The sequence below is a fragment of the Ooceraea biroi genome, chromosome 9, assembly GCF_003672135.1.
Source record: "Ooceraea biroi isolate clonal line C1 chromosome 9, Obir_v5.4, whole genome shotgun sequence".
Lineage (NCBI taxonomy): Eukaryota > Metazoa > Arthropoda > Insecta > Hymenoptera > Formicidae > Ooceraea > Ooceraea biroi.
Genome location: NC_039514.1, coordinates 765,550 through 784,003, shown reverse-complemented (window position 1 = coordinate 784,003; position 18,454 = coordinate 765,550). Strand labels below are relative to the sequence as shown.

General features: G+C 39.4%; 1 protein-coding gene across 3 annotated transcripts; it reads right to left on the bottom strand.

The window, feature by feature from the left end:
• Positions 1–1,444: 1,444 nt before the first annotated feature.
• Positions 1,445–16,574, bottom strand: LOC105276189 (putative uncharacterized protein DDB_G0277255). 3 transcript variants are annotated; one of them, XM_011333616.3, is made up of 3 exons: positions 16,476–16,574; positions 7,866–9,644; positions 1,445–5,499 (listed from the first exon to the last, which is right to left on the bottom strand). In XM_011333616.3, the coding sequence occupies exons 2-3, from the start codon at positions 9,265–9,267 to the stop codon at positions 5,357–5,359; spliced, it is 1,545 nt and encodes a 514-aa protein (XP_011331918.1). In that variant the 5' UTR covers positions 9,268–9,644; positions 16,476–16,574; the 3' UTR covers positions 1,445–5,356. The 3 variants fall into 3 exon arrangements, with proteins under 3 accessions (XP_011331918.1, XP_011331919.1, XP_011331917.1); XM_011333617.3 differs by lacking the exon at positions 1,445–5,499 and adding an exon at positions 6,140–6,240; XM_011333615.3 differs by lacking the exon at positions 1,445–5,499 and adding an exon at positions 6,155–7,487.
• Positions 16,575–18,454: the final 1,880 nt, after the last annotated feature.

The window sequence follows — 18,454 nt, the reverse complement described above, 5'->3', positions numbered from 1 at the left end:
GATTATACTTATGTACATATATATATATATATATATATATATATATATATATATATTATATATTGAGTCAGTCAAAAAGTTCAGTTCAATTTTTGATATCAAAACATCACATATATGTAATTCAGGCAATGTTGATAATGTCTAATCGTAGACAACGATGATGATTACTTGGTTAATGATTACTTGTTTGTACTGAATGCAACAAAGTAAAAATCAAATTGAACTTTTTGATTGGTCCAATATACCTTCATATTACAATAAAGTACTATCATTTATATATTAGGTCAATAATTAAATAATCCAGGTCGCGTCTAGATAGCGATACAACTAAATGTAGCGCGCGATTGAACGTTTTAGATCATATTGTTTTTTAAAGATTGCCTACTACAAAATTAATATGCAACAAGCTATGTTATTAAATGTTTAGTTTGATTTATCGCAATCCAGACGCGATTTAGATTAATGACCTAATAATTTTATTTAATCGTAATCTTATCGCAATCTTTCATTTATTATCTCATTCTCTCAGTCTCTCTTTTTCTCTCTCATGTGCACACGGGACTTAAGAAAGTAAACTGCTCCATTATTAGAATATTACAGCCTCGTGAATACGTGAATTACATAAAAAATATACATATATGATTTACACAAGATCAGCATCGAAATACATTAATTTTGCATAACATTCAAACATGATTTAAATGTTGTTTACAGCTTAGAATATATTTAAAATATAAATTTCTTGAAGTTTATTCAAGAACGAAGTAACATTGAATTTTCAAATATTATAATTAATGAAAATGATTAAAATATCAATAATTAATTAAACCTGCTATTATCAATCTGACATACGCAATTAATTATAAATATACATAACTATTCTATACTTCTTTGGCATTTTTAATTAACATAGACACGGAAAAGTACTAGTTAATCTTGAAGCTGGAGACACAATGGGAGGCAACAGGCAACAGGAACAGGGAATATCCAATCGCGTTACACGATTTGAGTACGGATGACCAAATAGAGCAACGCGATTGGTTATTTCCTGTTCCTGTTGCCTGTTGCCTACCATTGTGTCTCCAGTCTTAATCTTAAAGTTCAATTGGATTCATTTCTTGAAATTTTAGATCTTGTCGGATATCATGTTCACTCTCTTTGATCTTTTTGTTCTTGATCACGTGATATTCTGCTGTGTTTTTGGACTAACATCCAGCGTATCAATTGTTCAAGGAATTCTGGTTATGACAATTCGAATTCGCACCAGTATTTCTGCAGCTTTTCCCCTCTGCAGACCCCCCTTAAAAAAATGGCGATGCGTAGAAGGGATTGACGTGAAAAAAACATAGAGTGAACGTACTAGTTATACTATATTATCTATAGTGTAGTGACAATAAAATGAACCTCTGCTCGCTCGTTCGCTATCGCTCGCACGGGAAAATTATTTTTGGAAATACTAGCAATTATACCGGCAACATGGGAGTGGGAGGAGATCACACGGAGAAAAAGAAGAAAAAGTAAAGAGAGAAGAGGCAGGATCGTCCTTGGATCGCTGCACAGCTCGTTGTCTAGGCCCCCGCAAAATGAAGCAGCTGTCACGGTCATTCTCGACATCTTTCTTTTGCCGCCGCCGCGACCGTCACGGATGCATCGGGTGTCCGAAAAGGTCGGCTTCCCTCGAGCAGACTCGCGAGGGAGTGTTTCCGTTGGTCGTAATCATCAAAATTAATCGCTGTTGCAGAGCAGACTAAAAATCATTCATGTCTTCGCGAAGCGACGCGAGAATTATATATTCTGTAACGTTCGCTCACGGTTCTTTCTCACATTTTGCTTTTCTTAACTATTATTCAAAGAAATTCTCGTCTGATCGGCAACTCGCGATCGCGGTCGAATAGATCGATTATCAAGTCAACGGTGAACCCGTGTCCGAATTATCTGACACCCGCGGAACGAATTTTTAAGAATTTAAATATACTTATAATATTATAATATATACAATATAAAAATTTAAATCAATTTGAATTTTTTAATTTGAACGCCTTGCGCGCGGAGATGAAGAAGAGAGGGGACGCAGCGGGTTTGTTTTTGTAGCGTCGGTGGAGGGCATCATCGGAGGTTCCCTAAAAGACCCGGAGGGAGACGCCGAACGTTGGAAATGTGTCTTGGCTAATTGAATTCAAAGAGATTTATGGTGGGCACCGGCACGTTGCGCGACGAATAAAAAAAAAGACGGCAGCGCGGTGCTCTTCTCCCTCCCCTCTGTCGAGATTCCCTCACAGAACTTTCGCCGGCCGCAACATTGATAAATGTTTTTACCATGCCAATTAACGTTAGCAGAATAACGAGGAAATCCAGCGACGGCTGACGCTAATCGCGCAAATTCCGCTCGTTTACGTTCGCTTAGATCTCGGTTAATTGAACTCGCATACGAAGCGAAGAGAAAGTAGAGATATGAGAACAGGGACTGTGTCGTTTGTAACAATGTCTATCTAGTATCAATTACCATCATGAAATTTATTCAGTGCGATGTGCCTGACAGCGCGAATTTTATCATCATTTAAATATTCGACCAACATCCTAACGTCACTTAAACATTATTCTATAACTTAATAGCTATTGTGTACAACTAATTTAAAAATTGTTATATATATATATGATATAAGAATTTTTGTCTCCAAATAATCTTTCTGACACATTCCCTCCCTCTTTTTCTTTCTCCCGGCGGTCCTCAACCGCGCTTTTTTTCGCGAAGATTCACTGCTGTAATAAAGAGCCGGGGAAGGACGGTTCTTTAACGCGACGCGTCTTCGTTAAGCGGCGTAAAACGTGCCCGAAAGTTTGCTTTGACCGGTTTAAAATAACTAACACCATTCGGAATATTCACGGTGCCGCGCCGTGGATCCCGAAGTCGCGGCGGGATGTTTTATACGCGTTATATGCGATGAAGTATCCGTCGGTGAGACCGTCATCTTGTGAAGGAAAAAAATAATATTGTGTCCGACCAATAGGCGCCACAAGCACTCGTTAAGGTTTTTTCATTCTTCTCTTTCTCTTTCTCCTCCCCTTCCTCCTCGTCATTCATCCCTTACGATTCCTCCCTTAGGACTATCCCCGATTCGATAATTTCTGAAGGGTTCGACGCGCGATTGCTTTTTTTGATATATCCTTTTACTTTTGATATTACAGCAAGTCTAGCAAGGTAGGAACGATTAAAGATAGTTTTATTAGTATCTAATTGGCAGTGGCGTAGCCAGGGGGGGCATAGGGGCTCAAGCACCCCCCCCAAAAAACTTTAAGTCAATACCCAAGAAAAAGTCTCAAGAAAAAATGAATATTTGTTGGGAATCTAAACTTAACTTTTCCAGCAAAGCTACCGTCATAGCATGTGATATGTGAAGCTGACAACGCAACAAGCGCGAATCGCGTATTCGCGTACATGTGTCTACGTGTGCGCCGGGAAATGGGAAGGCAATTTCACTCTAAACACAGCGAAGTTTGGAGCGCTTATGTCTTTACTTTAAAAATAAGAGTGAAACTCTTCACTTTTTATCTTAAAGTGAATGAAGTCACTCTATTGGAGTGTGTGGCGACTCGGCGCCTAACAACCGGCAGCCAGTCGACCACTATGCGGAGCGAGACGTAATCACAAACATCCCCGATACGCGAGATAACACCACAAAACAACGATAGAGGGCGAATTCGTGGGATCGTTACTCGTAATTAAAACTTCCCCCGGCTGAGGATATAAGGACGCGAAGATGAAGAGCCGACACACTTGTCTCCTGGTAATCAAACCCAGCAAATCAATCCATCACACTGTCCGTAGGGTGATGGAGCCTTCGGGCGTAAACATGAAATGCGGTGGCGGCGATGTTACGCACATGGAATTACCGTCACTGTTCACCATGGCGTCCGTCGAACCGTTACTGCCGCCGCCGTTCATCGAATAGTAATTATTTAAGGGCAATAGAGGCTGAGATACTATGGACTGAGTCGGTGGTTGATAGTACATATTCTTTTCCACAGGGTACAAATGAGCGCCCATCGAATGAATACCAATTCAAGAATGGGCAAATCACCTCGGAAGAGACGACAGGAAGCATTAAAGATATAGAAATATTTTTTAGCCCCCCCCCCCCCCAAACGTAGGTCTGGCTACGCCACTGGGAACGACTAAAGATAGTTTTATTAGTATCTAATTGGTATACGTGAAATTATTTCGTTGTGAGAATAAATGCTGCCCCTGGAGATTTTTAAGAAACAGCCAAAGCGAAAGAAATGGAAACTGGTGAAAATCTCAGCTCCATTTTGGAAATTCCATTTTCTCTTTGGGAAACCCTGTGGGAAGCTCTTTTGGGAGCAACGAAGTTGACGAGCAAAAAGTGACTCATCGTACGAGGCACGAACACGATGTGCAGCGACGATTGTCGCATTCAGACGTACCGATTTAATCCGCGAGCAAGATCCATCATGTCGCGAGCATTCGCGCTACCGCGACGAGATCATTTCGCTGATTGATGCAGGTGCATAACGCGGCGCTAGCTAATAAGCGCGTTTCACACGAGAGCTAGGTGACGTCGCCATCGCGACGACGCTCCCTCGCCTTGTGCATCGCGTTCGAGAGATTGTCGGGCCGTTAATAGCTCTACGAGAAGACGTAATATATTGGCTTACATTATTGCGAGCGAGCGGACGAGCGAACAGATGAACGAGGCCACGCCACAAAATTAACGGGGACAGAATTAACTGCCGTGATTAGGTTTCAAAGGGTAGAACTAGGCAGAGAACGTGTAATTACCGCATGCGCGCGAAATTAATCCGCGTTGTAATAACTTTACGTACGCGTGTGCGCGAAACGGGAGAATTACAGATTTTATAGATTTTTCCCCTTTGGGGAGATTTTTATAGATTTCACACATGAAACAGGTACAGGACAGAATGCTGGCGAACGATCATTTCTTCTTTTTTGCGTCGCTCGATTTGCTTCCGTTTCGAATGTGCATGCTTTTCGCATTAAAATTGATGATTATCGATATCGCAAACAAATTTCGAGATCTTTATTCCTCCATATGAAGGTAAACGAAAAGAATTAACAAAATGTATTAGTAACATTACGTGCACAGCGTGCGGACGCAAAAACACTTTATAAATACGTTTTTTTATTATACTTTTTTATAATTATTTTATTGAAAAAATAAAAAAAATCTTACAAATTTCGTATAGACAACGTCTTTTTACAACGCGCACTGAAGTCACGAATGTTACCGCGATCTCTTCTGTGTCTAATTTTACCTCGGTAAGATTTTATTATATATAATGGTATTATAAAAATCCTATATGTATAACTATTTAACAATTACTTATCGATCGAATCTCCTTTCCAGTCCCCTTCCATTCTCCAGACACTAAAGGCGTAAGACAATCGTTCATGCGCCACATAATTACAGGGAGCCGATGCCATTTCCCTCGCAGCCAAGATTGCGCTCCTCGCACTCCTTGCTGCAGAACACAGAAACAGATTTTTTTTTTATCAGCGCTTTCTTATCATTTGATATAGAGGATAAGTACGGGATAGACCACCGTAGTAAGGGAGAGATGACCAATCACTCTACTCTAATTTCGCTCCTACCCACACAGCTGTATTATCATTCTGTGGTGCGATTTAATTGTGTTTGCTTCAGGACGTTTAATGTTCTGCAGAAAAACAACATAATCTTTATTATCTGAAAATTGTTTTGTATATTATTATTTCCGTATAAGAATCAAAAATACCTGGCTGGAAGTGACAGAAACCAAGATTTTAGGTGTATTTCGAGCTTCCCGCGTGTAAACGACGTCGTACAATTTCCACTCATACCCGCCGTGTTTTATGAACTGCTACAGTCTTCTCTCTCGGATAATCGGAAGAGATGACCATAGCAGCTCCAAAATAATTGGGTACTCGTGGAATTATTATTATCATCATATTTTTCTATAAAATATTTTCCCCTTTTTCAAATACCGAAGAAATACATATCCAAAGCGGGTAGTACCCGTGAAAGAAGAAAGAAAAGAACACTATTAACATCTTAAAATCTTTTTTTTAATATAACAAGTATGTTTAGGCCTAATTTTAATCTAGAATCATTTTTTCCTTCTCTTTTGTTTATTTTTACGTCAATTTACAAGCTGTCCAACTAATTTTGTTCTATGGTCATCTCTCCCGAATATACAAGAAAGTCGGCCAAGATTCTTGCATTTCTAAAAAATATTTATACATGCGAAATTATATATCTAATTATATATACAGGGTGTTTGGTGACTACGCGATCGCCGGTTAATGGCGTATAGTTTGGACTTAGCTGAGTCAAAAAGTCCTGCACCATCTAGATAAGTCCACTACATCACTAAACGATAAATCGTTCAAAATAAAATAATACCGCAATGCATTTCGATATATCGAGTTAGTTAAAATCTCAAAGAAGAAAGAGTCGATAAACGAGATTAATATCTATTATAATTTTACACAAAATTTTAAAAAACTAATGCTTATTTTACTTGATTTTACACTCATGAATTTCTTTTTCGAAACTCAAATTTTTTCATTATCCTCTTATGAAAAAGAATGTAAAAGCAAAGATTGAGAAAAGCTAACGAAAGAAGTTGCAGAAAAGAGAAAGTCGAGGAGGAATTATACGATAATTCTGTCCGTAAAATGGCGAAGTCGAAAATAAAAGGGAAGCGGTGGCAATACGGTATCATACGAGATGCTAGAAGGAAGCGGAGCCGAATAAAAGAAGCGAACGAGTGTATATATATTTCCGTTTCACGATCCCGCCACGGAAACCGAGAGCGACGGATCGTATTTTTAACACACGAATAAATCACCCCAGTTATTACGATTAATATATTTATATATTTGCTATCAAATATTGTTAATTAAATTTCTTTGTTATCGAAAAAGTACCTGATAACTTATTGGTCGTAGCAATTCTCTTCGAAAAATCTTTATCAAATGTTATCGAGAGAAAACGACACGCGCGGATAGTTAAGATTCCGAATATCCACAAATGCAGCATTAAGAGCACCGCAAAACGTTTTATTTCAGTTTATCAGTTCATAGATAAAAAACTAAAACTCACATGGCCGCATGGAGAATTTCTTTTCTCATTGATTTACAAATATCACAGAAACAACCGATACACAAGCTGTAATAACGCGCGATGCGTAGAGCGAGCTTCTTCAAAAACACTTATACGATGACGTGAGTGCTCCTGTAGACTCGTAGTGTCCAGGCTCATAGCATGTAAATTACAGGATTCCGCCGACGGAGGATCTGTTTAATTACGTTGCACCATAAAACAAACCGAAGCCATCCGAGTCGTGTAAATACGTGCCGGCCCCACGGAAGAAGGTGCCGACGGAAATGATCTTCAAGCGTCGCTCCAAGCGATATACATTCGGTATAAGTTTCCAGCATCCTTCCAGTATCGCCACGAGTCGGTCATCTAAATCATAAAGGATTGCCCAACACGACAAAATAGCAAGACTATTCCTGCACTTGTAATGTTATTTAAAATCCACACAAGAAGTATGAAAATCTAGATAAGTTAATTCTACATAATATGTGTGAGAAGTAATGAGATTGGCACTACATCAATTAAAACTCTGATCGTACGGGTAAAAATCTGTTATTTAAAGCATATTGCTTCATTAATCATTAAATCTTGATCCCTATAGACTTTATCCTATCGGTTCGTCCTCCTCTCTTTTCTCTCTCCCTTCTTTGAGATATCGATATGCATTTGTATAGATTACTCTGCGCAGATTCGCGTTACAAGACTCAAAAACTTTAGAAAAACATTACAAAAACTCAAAAAACTTACTAGTCTCTTCGCCGCTGTCACCGCCGTCTACATTCGTCTTCAGCACATGATAGAGAAAGTCGATGTACCTGGCAGCTAGCTTCAGCGTCTGGATCTTGCTGAGTTTGTCACTCGGCAGGGTGGGTATGATCTTCCTCAGGGCGGAGAACGCTTCGTTGAGGCTCTGCGTCCGCTGTCGTTCCCGCACGTTCGCCATCGTTCTTTGGCTCTGGATGTCCGCATCCGTCGCACCATTTTTCCTTCGTGTTCTCCCCTTCGTCGTGCTTGCCGCACTCGCCTCACTGTCGACCTCGTCATCGTCGTCGTCGTCGTCGTCGTCGTTGTTATTGTTCGTGTTGTTTTTACTGTTATTGTTATTATTGTTGCTACTGCTAATGACGTTGTTGTTGCCGTTGAATTTCCGTCTTTTTTTGACGGACTTGATGCCGTTCGCGGCACTGTAACCTCTCGTTGATGTTGACGATGAAGATGATGAGGGTGGTTCCGTTTGGACACTCTGGCCAAACGATTCCACCTCCATCTGCTCGCCGTTGTATCTCCGATGATGAAGAGGATGATGATCAACCACCTGTTGTTGCTGATCGGTCTTGTACTCCACCACGTTAGGCTTATACTCCATCACACTGTCCGTAGGGTGATAGGAAGCCTGGCCGTGGACCGACTGAACAGAGCCGGGCGCGTTAATCTCGTCCCCGTTGCAACCTTCGGGCGTAAACATGAAATGCGGCGGCGGCGACGTTACGCACATGTTCTTGCCGTATTCCGGCAGGAACTCCGACGGATTCTCGGTCGACTGCAGCCGCCGCTCAGCGTAACTCAGCGAGAAATTCCTTACGATTTTATCCGTAATCATCGGATCCAGAGGAGGGTGAAGATGAGGATGGAAATTGAGTTCCTGCCCATTCTTGAATACCAATTGATGGGACTGGTTGTAATCGGCTTGATGAGAATGATGAGGATAAACCGACATCGTGCGATGCTGCTGCGGCGGACTGCTAAGGTCCATCAATTGCGACATGGATGGCGTGAAGTGCTGGTCGTACTGGCTCGGTACCGGCGAGTTGCTGTTGGAATTACCGTCACTGTTCACCATGGCGTCCGTCGAACCGTTACTGCCGCCGCCGTTCATCGAATAGTAATTATTCAAGGGCAATAGAGGCTGAGATACTATGGACTGAGTCGGTGGTTGATAGTGCATATTCTTTTCCACAGGGTACAGATGAGCGCCCATCGAATGAACCAGTCTCTTTCCTCTTTTAAATCCTTTTCCTCTGTATGCCGCGATCACCAACGCAATGTCTGAGCAAAATTGTGCAACAGACAACTCGTAAAACCAATATAAAAGTAATAAGGAAACGGTAACAACACGGGGTATCACCGCGTCTTGCCCACTTAGCAACATTCACCTGTGATTGAATAATCGCACGATTATGCGCACGATTCACTGACAAACAGATGAACAGATCAACACGCGACGATTATATTCGCGAAGACGCGAAAACCGACAACCGAAAACAAAGTAATAACCAAACTGGCAGAGAATAATTTCGAGTGTTTTTCAAACGTTTCGGAGCACTCGCACTTGATGGTAGAGTTCTTTATGCCACGAAGGTTGCAATTCATTTAAGAAGCCCGAAGAGCTTTAGCTCAAATCGCATATTACGACGAGAGAACTCCGCCTCCATCGGCAGGCCTCATTCCCGCCTATGCCGCTTGGACCAGTGTGCAGCGTTTCTTATCCATTCTTGACTCTCCATTCATCCCCACTCGGACGAAAAGCTTCAAGAAAATAGACAAATCAGATAACTCATAGAAACTTTCTAATGAATCAGTAAAATATCAGTAAAATATGAATTAATTCGACAAATATTAACATTTTCAATAATTCTTATTCACTAATGACAACAAAAATTCGTATATTCTAAAAGACAAGTAAGAAAAAATACCTAAGAAAATAATGTAACGTGTGGAGGAAAAGAGTAAGAGAATTTAAAAAAAAATTGTTTATAGTCGCCAAAAGAGAAATTTCTTCTAAAATGTATAATTATTATTCTCGTAAAATTTAAGTATAAATATATAAAATTATTGAGATCACTAGGGGGAGATATGTATGTATAATTTGGGTTTTTAAAATATAAGAAAAAAATAATTGTAAACGTGTTAGTTGACAATAATCGTTCTTCTACAGATCTGAATTTAAATTAACTGCTAAGGCGAGGACGACGCGTCGGGAAAGTGATGTATCAGCATTTTTCAAGTTCCAGCAACTCGGAAGCCAGGCAAAGATGAAAAATCAGCGACGGGAGTTACCACGCGGCCAAAAATAGGAGAAGCCTTGCAGTACCGATGTAAAAAGTACATTCCTGCGTAAAAAACAAGCGAACGAAAAAGAAGAAGAAGGAATACAACATATTCTAATAAAAAAAATAGCAAAATTGTTCTTAAATAAAGCTTTTTCTTAACAAATTAATTTTTATCATATTTAGTTAAAAATTTTAATTAATTAAAATAAAAATGAGAGAAGTGAAAATTCAGAAACTTAAAATCAAGCTTTTCTTTTTTTATCTTAATCTTTGATTACACATTGATTGTGCTATTAAATCCGTGGAGCGAATGCCCATAAGTGGATCTATCACGGACTAACGTTCTGGCGCGCGAATCAAATTAATATCGCCGGCGATGTAAATTAATGTGACGGCGCGCGATCGCCGCTTCCTCTCTTCTTCTCTCTGAGCGCGCGTCTGATGGATAGCCGTGTTGGATGTGCTGCGACGTGTTTGTTGTGACGGACGAAAGCTCTTTTGAGGATGTCTATAAATTCCGCGTTTCGAGCTTTCTCGCGAGCCTCCTCCCTTTCGCCTCGTCTCGTGATTTACCATTTCGTTCGACGCCGCGCCACGCCTGCGGAATATTTAGTCGCGAGGGTGGCTTAAAGGAAACGGGGCCGTCTTTGTTCGCCGTTTCGGTCTCGATCGAATCAGTCGATCACCGCGTCTTGAATCTACAAAGCGTTGCTGGAATGCTTAATTAATTAATCACAGATCACACAAAAAATTGTGTTAATCACAAATGCGCACAAAATTACAACTTCAATTCGTGAAAGAAATAACTCTCCTTGTCTATACTTTGTCTACTGTTTGACGAGTTGGTCTATTTGTTCCTCGTGCTAATAGCGATTTTGTTGAACGACTCAATCGTCGTACCGGGGCGATATTAGCGGATGAATATTCACCGTCAGATCTCACTTCTTGGAAGCGAGACGACCGGCAGAAAACGTCCGTTAGCTATGCTGGCGGCGGTCCAACCGAAAATCAGATCGCCAATAGGCGGACCGATAAATAACGCGGTCAAATACGAAAATAATATTCGTCGGCGATCGAAACTTGCGACGGCAGTTTTCTCGGCTCATGAACATATTTTTCATCGTTTTCCAAATTTTGCAATTCAAGTTTCAAGCCTCTCAGCTACTCTATCTACATTTTTAGCTTTCTATTCTTACCAATCTGTGTTAGCTTCTCATTATAGGAGCAATTATTCAAACGCAAAAGATAATGCGTTAAAACGAATTGAGAAGAAAAGAAGAAAATTCTGTTCTTCGATGCGCATGGGCTACTCTGCCAAGCTTTAGCAGCAGGATACTCATCTCCTTGATCCTCGGCACGTTGTTCAGTTGGGACATCGCGCACACATGCACGGAATACCGTCAGGCACGCACCGTTTGATGATATTAACGCGACTTTAATTACGCGTGCTGGCGCATAAGTTTAATCGCCGACAACGGCCGGCGTCGTGCACAGTTGCAGGTTCAAACATCCCTGTCGGCGCTCCTCTCTGCGCAAAGGATTACGACGTAAAAGAGGTCAGGCATCACGTATGTACATGCGTCAAATGCCATACTGGAAGTATGGAAGTTTTACGATTTAAAGAATGCACCGAGAAATTTTGACAGTGCAATTGCAATGAAAATGCAGCAATGCGCAATAAGTTCCTTCTTCTCTGGCTGCATGTTTCCTGGAAACTTCCAGTTCCTGGACGATGAATCCATCGGCTCGCTTTTCCTTCCTAAGATCTATCTTTTTCCTAGCGAAGAACCACTGCCGATACCTCGCCGCTTACTTGTAGCTTTTGTCGCTTTAGTATGAATGTCAACATATTTTTACCATGTGTTCGAGAAGACACTAACTTCGCTTGTAAAGATACCTAAAGATGCCGTAAGGTTTATAATGTGTACCTAGACACGAGCGAAAAGAATAAGATTAGCTGAAACGTAGAAAATTTATAGAAATTTTTTCGAAGACATGATTTACGCACCAAGGTGTAAAGGTGCACCAAGAAGAAGGAAGGTGCATTCAGTATCAATTGCTACATTCAGCAGATTCGACAGGACAACGCTAGATTTTCTGTTAACCTGAACCTGAACCTGAAGAGTCAGTTCAGAGTCTGCTGAATGCAGCAAATGTAACGAATCGTAAATACGACAAAAATGAAACAGGAAAATGGTAAAAATTATATCAGAATTGCTAAAACGTAGCAGGAGGATAGCGAAATAATATAAAGTAAATGTGACGTGTATCATTTACCTCATATCACTTCAATTCACCTCTCATTCTACGCAATCTTTCGGATGAAGACAAGACAATGAGAGAAAGCTTTGTCGCCAGAAGCTTAAATCGAACAGCCTTTATATTTAAATAGCAAAGTGCTCGTTTCAGTGGTGTCTCCCGAGAATCTGCAAGTAGGACGCCGTCCGAATACCACCCCTCTCATCTGCCATATCGCCCTATCTATATATCTATATATTATGTTCTAGAAACCTGATTCTTATTTCAACAAAAGAATTCAAACGTAAAATTTTATATTAATTCTTGATTTCTTAATTAATTCTTTAGCAGAATTTTGCGTTTGAATTCCGCTAAAGAGGTCGGACATTTCGGTCAACCTAATATTTTGTCAAAAATGAAGCTATAACAAAACGTGGAAAATAATATTGCAAAAATGTGCAAAATTAAACAATTATCATAAGATTGTAGTGGATTGCATCATATTACATGAAATACTTTTATTGATTGCAGCATGAACGGATGTCTGCATTGTGGCAACCACGGATGAATTTTTCTATGTTGATTAACAACTGAAAACTGAATCAGGTTTCTAGAACATAATGGGACATATGAGAGCAGATGAGAGGGGTGGTACTTGCGTTATCGACGGATTTTTTAACAGGTTTCGAAAACTGTTTTTAGTTTTTCCACTTCGCACTTATAAACTGCCATCTGTTTCTCATCCAGTTTTCGACATGTTCTTAGTTATACACCTGGAGAATTGTATTGCCATACGTGCACACACTACAAAAGCGTGACTTCTATAAATTACAGTAAGGTACGTGATTCTCGTTACAAACTTCCAATTGTTGTCGGAATGTACCCAATTAAATCTGTCGCACGTTGAGACTAATGCAAAATTATTGTTATATATTTTGTTAGACTGGCACAGGTTCGCAAAGAGCCAATAGTATAATCTAGAGGAACGTGACGAAAGTAAAAGAAAAAGTTACCTCATCTATCACGAAACTTTCCCTTATCAAGGAAAATCCTTTGGAAAAACCTTTTGCCAAGGGAAGCCCGAAATAAAAATTCCCCGGGTTATTCCTCGGTTGAGAACTCGAGCGAATCTGCAGCACACACACACACAAGATCACAAACACAAATCAATTAGATAACTCTTTATCGAAACCCTTCCTATACTCTTCCTCCATACCAGATCACACATTAAGGGGATCCTGGAGTGGCTAGTAATACCGAACGGAAAAAAATCACTATTTTTTTTTTTTCCGTTTGGAAAGTTAAGTCCTGTTTTCCACACTATATTATTGTGTATACTTTCATCGTGGAAAAGGATTTTTTATTCTGTGAATTCATAAAAAGATCCATTTGTTGAAAAATCTAATAATTTATCGGTATTACTAGCCACTCCAGGATCCCCTTAAAGTTTATTTCTTTACATATGTATAAAAGTTAATTAAGTTATTTTTATTATAGTTTCACTATAATGTCGTAACATGTTTTGCTTTCTTTTAATTAAATCGCAACGCTAATTTATCATATAAATATAGACCAAGAATAATTTCTCTCTCCTTTGTCACGGCGTTGTTATAAGTCTGCAGAAAAAAAGTTTGTGTAAAACCCTTTGCATATTATAATATATATCCCGCATCGGTGAGAGGGGGAGAGAAAGAGAGAGAGAGAGAGAGAGAGAAGATTAGCGACAATTTAGATTTCATCATCATCCGGCGCCCAGCGTCGCGCGACGAACGGGGTGTATACTTTTTTTTAATGGATCAAATCCGATGGAGACATGTGTTCGCCAGACGATGTTTTCTACAAGGTGCATGGGAATGAATTACGTTTCATTAGATCCTGTTCTATATGCAAAGAATCTCGATTACAAAAATTACATTTGAACCGAGCCCGAGATCGCTACTGGTGTCATGACTCATCGCGGATCTATTAATCTTTTGCAAAGTGTTTTCTTAAATGCATGTGATGACCATGATGGTCGGCTTACTATCCTACGCACTGTCCGGTTTCTACCTGTTTTAACATGCAAATGTTTATATAGTATATCCAAGCCACGCACATGGCAGTTTCCGGCTTAATATCAGGTCAATTGTAAATTTTGTTTTACTTCGGATTGCTAGCCTCCGAGTATTTGGTCATAATTGCTTCTCATCACCATACAATTGAATTAACTTTCTGTTAGATATCGTAATATCGCAAACTAGAAATTTCAGCAATATGTAGCAATATTAAAAAAATAAAATAAATACGATAGACTTCTCTCCAGAAGAAAAACCATACAATAAGAACACAGAAAGAAAAATGTTTGCTGCCGTAGCTATAAATTTCTAAACTACAGCAAAATGTTTGCTCTTGCAGCTAATGAATTAGGAATCTTATCTAATAAAACCACAGCTAAAATTTAGCTGTCCATATATTACGACTGAATTTAGTTACCACACGCAGTTTTTAGCTATGGCAGTTACTTTTTCTTTCCGTGAATATTTCAAAAGTTCGCAGAATCCATATTCATTTCTTTCTCGTATGTCCAGTTTCTTTGCAGTTTGAGAAATCGAATGTCTCGTATGACAAAATATAGCTTCCTCGGAAATGACAATAGAGATAAAGAGATATATCCATGTCTTATGATTTCACTTTGACAAATACGATCTAAAATTTATACACAATTTTGCTTATGAGAAACAGAAAATTATCTGCACGGAAAAGAAATTAACACATGATTATATTTTGCATTTATTTAGATTGTAATCTGTAAATCCGCAGAAGAAAAAATCGACAATCGCTAGTAACAGCTGGAAGAGGAGCAAACGCATGAAAGTTTATGCTGGTGGGACCTCCAGCTGAGGAAGTCAAGGGGCTTTCTGGAGCTATCCCTTGAGGCCCTTTTTTTGTCAACGTCCGCGCGACAGTTGACGGTTCGAATGTTGGGATCCACGAAACTCCGTGACTCATTGATGTAGGTCTTATACCCCCCCGAAGACGTTAATTCGAGTGTTCCAACTCGATCTCTCCCACTTCGGTGGCGAGAAATGGCTGCGGAATCGCGCGCGCATCCTAATTTTTTGTTCATCTCATACCCCGACAAACTAAAGATGCCGACACTTAATGGATGTTACAACTCGGTGTGTGGCGAACCGGTTTTTTTCTGGGTCGATTTCAACCCTTCACTGTGCGCCCTCTCGATGCTCAACCGCGACCTACAAATTAATATAAACGGAAAAATTGTTAATTGTTTACTAGCGCGAATCAAATTTCGTTCTTTGTATTGAGATCAAGTGGAGTCAAATTCGGCAGTCATCAATCTTTGAAATGTGATCTCATTCATAAATCACTGCTAGTGTCGTTGCAAAGATTTGCTAAAGGTTGTTCCAAGAGACCCGAGAGGAAAAAAGAGCCTGGCAGTCCTCGAGAAACTGATAATGACTAGCTGGGTATGTATGTTAAATTCATTTGTGCTGTTTCGAACAGGTCGCATATCCTCCTCGACGAGTTTGAAGGTCAAATTGCTCTGGAAACAACTGACCTGGGTCAGTTTCCGGAATATGACACAAGAATACGCGACACTTTCCTACGTATCTAGAAAGCGTGCCCTTTGCCTCGCATTTTCCTCACAACTGGAACCCCGCAGATTTTGGGGAAGACGCTAGAAATTCTCACGACGAAAGATTCACTACTGCTATTTTAGGACAGTCCATGTATACAAACGACAAACGAAACATGATCGACCTCCCCCTCATGTAGCAAGAATAAGCACAGAGCAAGCACAGTAAGCACAGAGAGCAATTCAATTCAATGGAAAATTGGATAAGTTGAAAGATTAATTAATCGAGGAAACTAGAGAATAAGAATTATTAAATGTATATTAAAAATGAAGAAATTTTAAGCTACATAAAGATTGTCTGGCGTTAACGAGATCTTATAAAAATGTCCAGACGCTATCGTTCTGTGTGAGATCTTTCCATTTCTCTAGGATCTTCTTTTCTTTATCCCGACAAATCGAGAAGAATCAGTTTCCAAGATGGGATATACTAACCTGCAGTCTGGTACCTGCGCTGAGGTGTGCTAGTATCGATGCTCCACCCAGTTTAAATATGGCTCGCATCTCCTCCATTGGAATCCTCTTCTGATACAATTACTAGAATAATTAAACAAAATAAGATAAAAAATCTAAATTACATGTTACATTACATTATATATTTCATTATGCATTTGCAACTATCTTAATTAATATTAATAATTAATAATATAATAATTAATTAATAAGATGTCCAACAATTATCCACTCTTAAAAAAGCCGTGTTAAATATTAAATCGAAATCATTGTTGCCTCTTTTCCGCGATGCTGATTGGTTCTCTCGCTTGGCTCGAACTTCGTGTGGCTTGAACTTCGTGTTGCGAATGTCAGAATGTCATAGTGGCTGTCAGTGCGGTTATATTGATAAAATATTGATAAATAAAACATTAATATTAAAAAATAAAATAGCGCGCGTAGCGCGCGCCTGTGTTGCTAGTGCCTCTATTCTAAAAAAGGCGTGTTAACATCGTGAAGTTCTTTTTTATCGAATATTGAGGCCTCTTTTTCGCGACGCTGATTGGTTCTCTCACTTGGCTCGAACTTCGTGTGACTTGAACTTCGTGTTGCGAATGTCAGAATGTCATAGTGGCTGTCAGTGCGGTTATATTAATTTATTATTTCTTAGGAACGTGAAAACGGCAGCTGTCAATTCTGTCAAATTTATATTGATGAAACATGATGAAATAAATAACACCTTTAACGCCTTTTTTAGAAAAGGGCTATGGGCTAGAACTTTTTCATTTCCGAGTTTACGGTATTTTCAATAGCAGAGAACTCTAGGCAATATACCAATTAATAATATAAACATCTTAGAACTCCTCGGAAAAAGAAAAAAATTTTTTAATAAATAATAGATGAATATTATTATTCAAAAACATTATTAACATTGAAAAATAAAATAGCACGCGCCTGTGTTGTACTAGTTAGATTAAAAAGTAGAATGACCGGAAAGCCGATTACGATGCTTAAAGAAACATATCTCGCGAATGCAGATATCTTATCACGGTATGAAAATTTACTTAAGAACAAATATCTTCAAAAATTAGAAAAAAAGAATATTAACCCTTTCCACACTTTTCACATCGGGCTTTCCTCACTGGCTATCCCACGTCGAACATTTAGTTAAAAATATAAGAAAACAAATCATACATACATTGTTACATTAAATTGTTAGAAGAAAATGAAGATGCGTTCTCTTGAATAACGTGTCAGCAGAAGTGCGGGACATAGATTTAGAGGGGAGAGAGAGGAGCACGACAATCGTGAATTATGCGACGCTGATCACTTCGTTCGGAGGCGGCGGCGGCGGCATCGTTTTATGGTATCTGGAACATCTGTAAGCAGGTGTCACCGACGAAACCGCACTTGCACATTTGGTGCATGACGCTGGGCTGGCTCGCGGAGGATCATGCGAGACAAGCACGACGACCAGCTGCCGCATTCGTCGACGTCGAAACAGCTGTTGGCGCTGTCGCGCGTCAACCTAAGTGGCCTTATACCCATTATAATTTGCGAGAATTTATAGGAATGCGAGCCTGCAAGCTGCATTTCACACCTTCGAAAGCGTACCATTATGTAACCTTCATCATGGACGCCGCATTAAATCACGCAAAAAGACTTTCTTCCTTGAAAATAGTTCAGTTCTTGTGCATATTATAATAAGAACGTCGTTTCCTACACTCTCTTTAAATTATTGAAATTTGTATTATTATTATTATTATCATTATTATAATACAATCAAGTTTTAAATATTTAAAAACTGCTTTTACGTTCATTAATTAATTTAATTTAATTTAATTCTTCAAATTTAATTTCCGAAAATTGTTGCATTTATTCAGCACAACGTACTCATACAACATACACACGCATACACACGTATAATTATTAGTCGAATTTCCGCTTGAGACTGAACATATCAAACTCCCGCTTCCGTTTCG

Bases quoted from the DNA above. Each gene is read 5' to 3' on its own strand.
- LOC105276189 (XM_011333615.3), bottom strand. From the start codon at position 9,267: ATGTTGCTAAGTGGGCAAGACGCGGTGATACCCCGTGTTGTTACCGTT. The intron at 7,488-7,865 runs GTAAGTTTTTTG...TTTATGATTTAG, and splicing joins TGACAGCGGCGAAGAGACTA to ATGACCGACTCGTGGCGATA.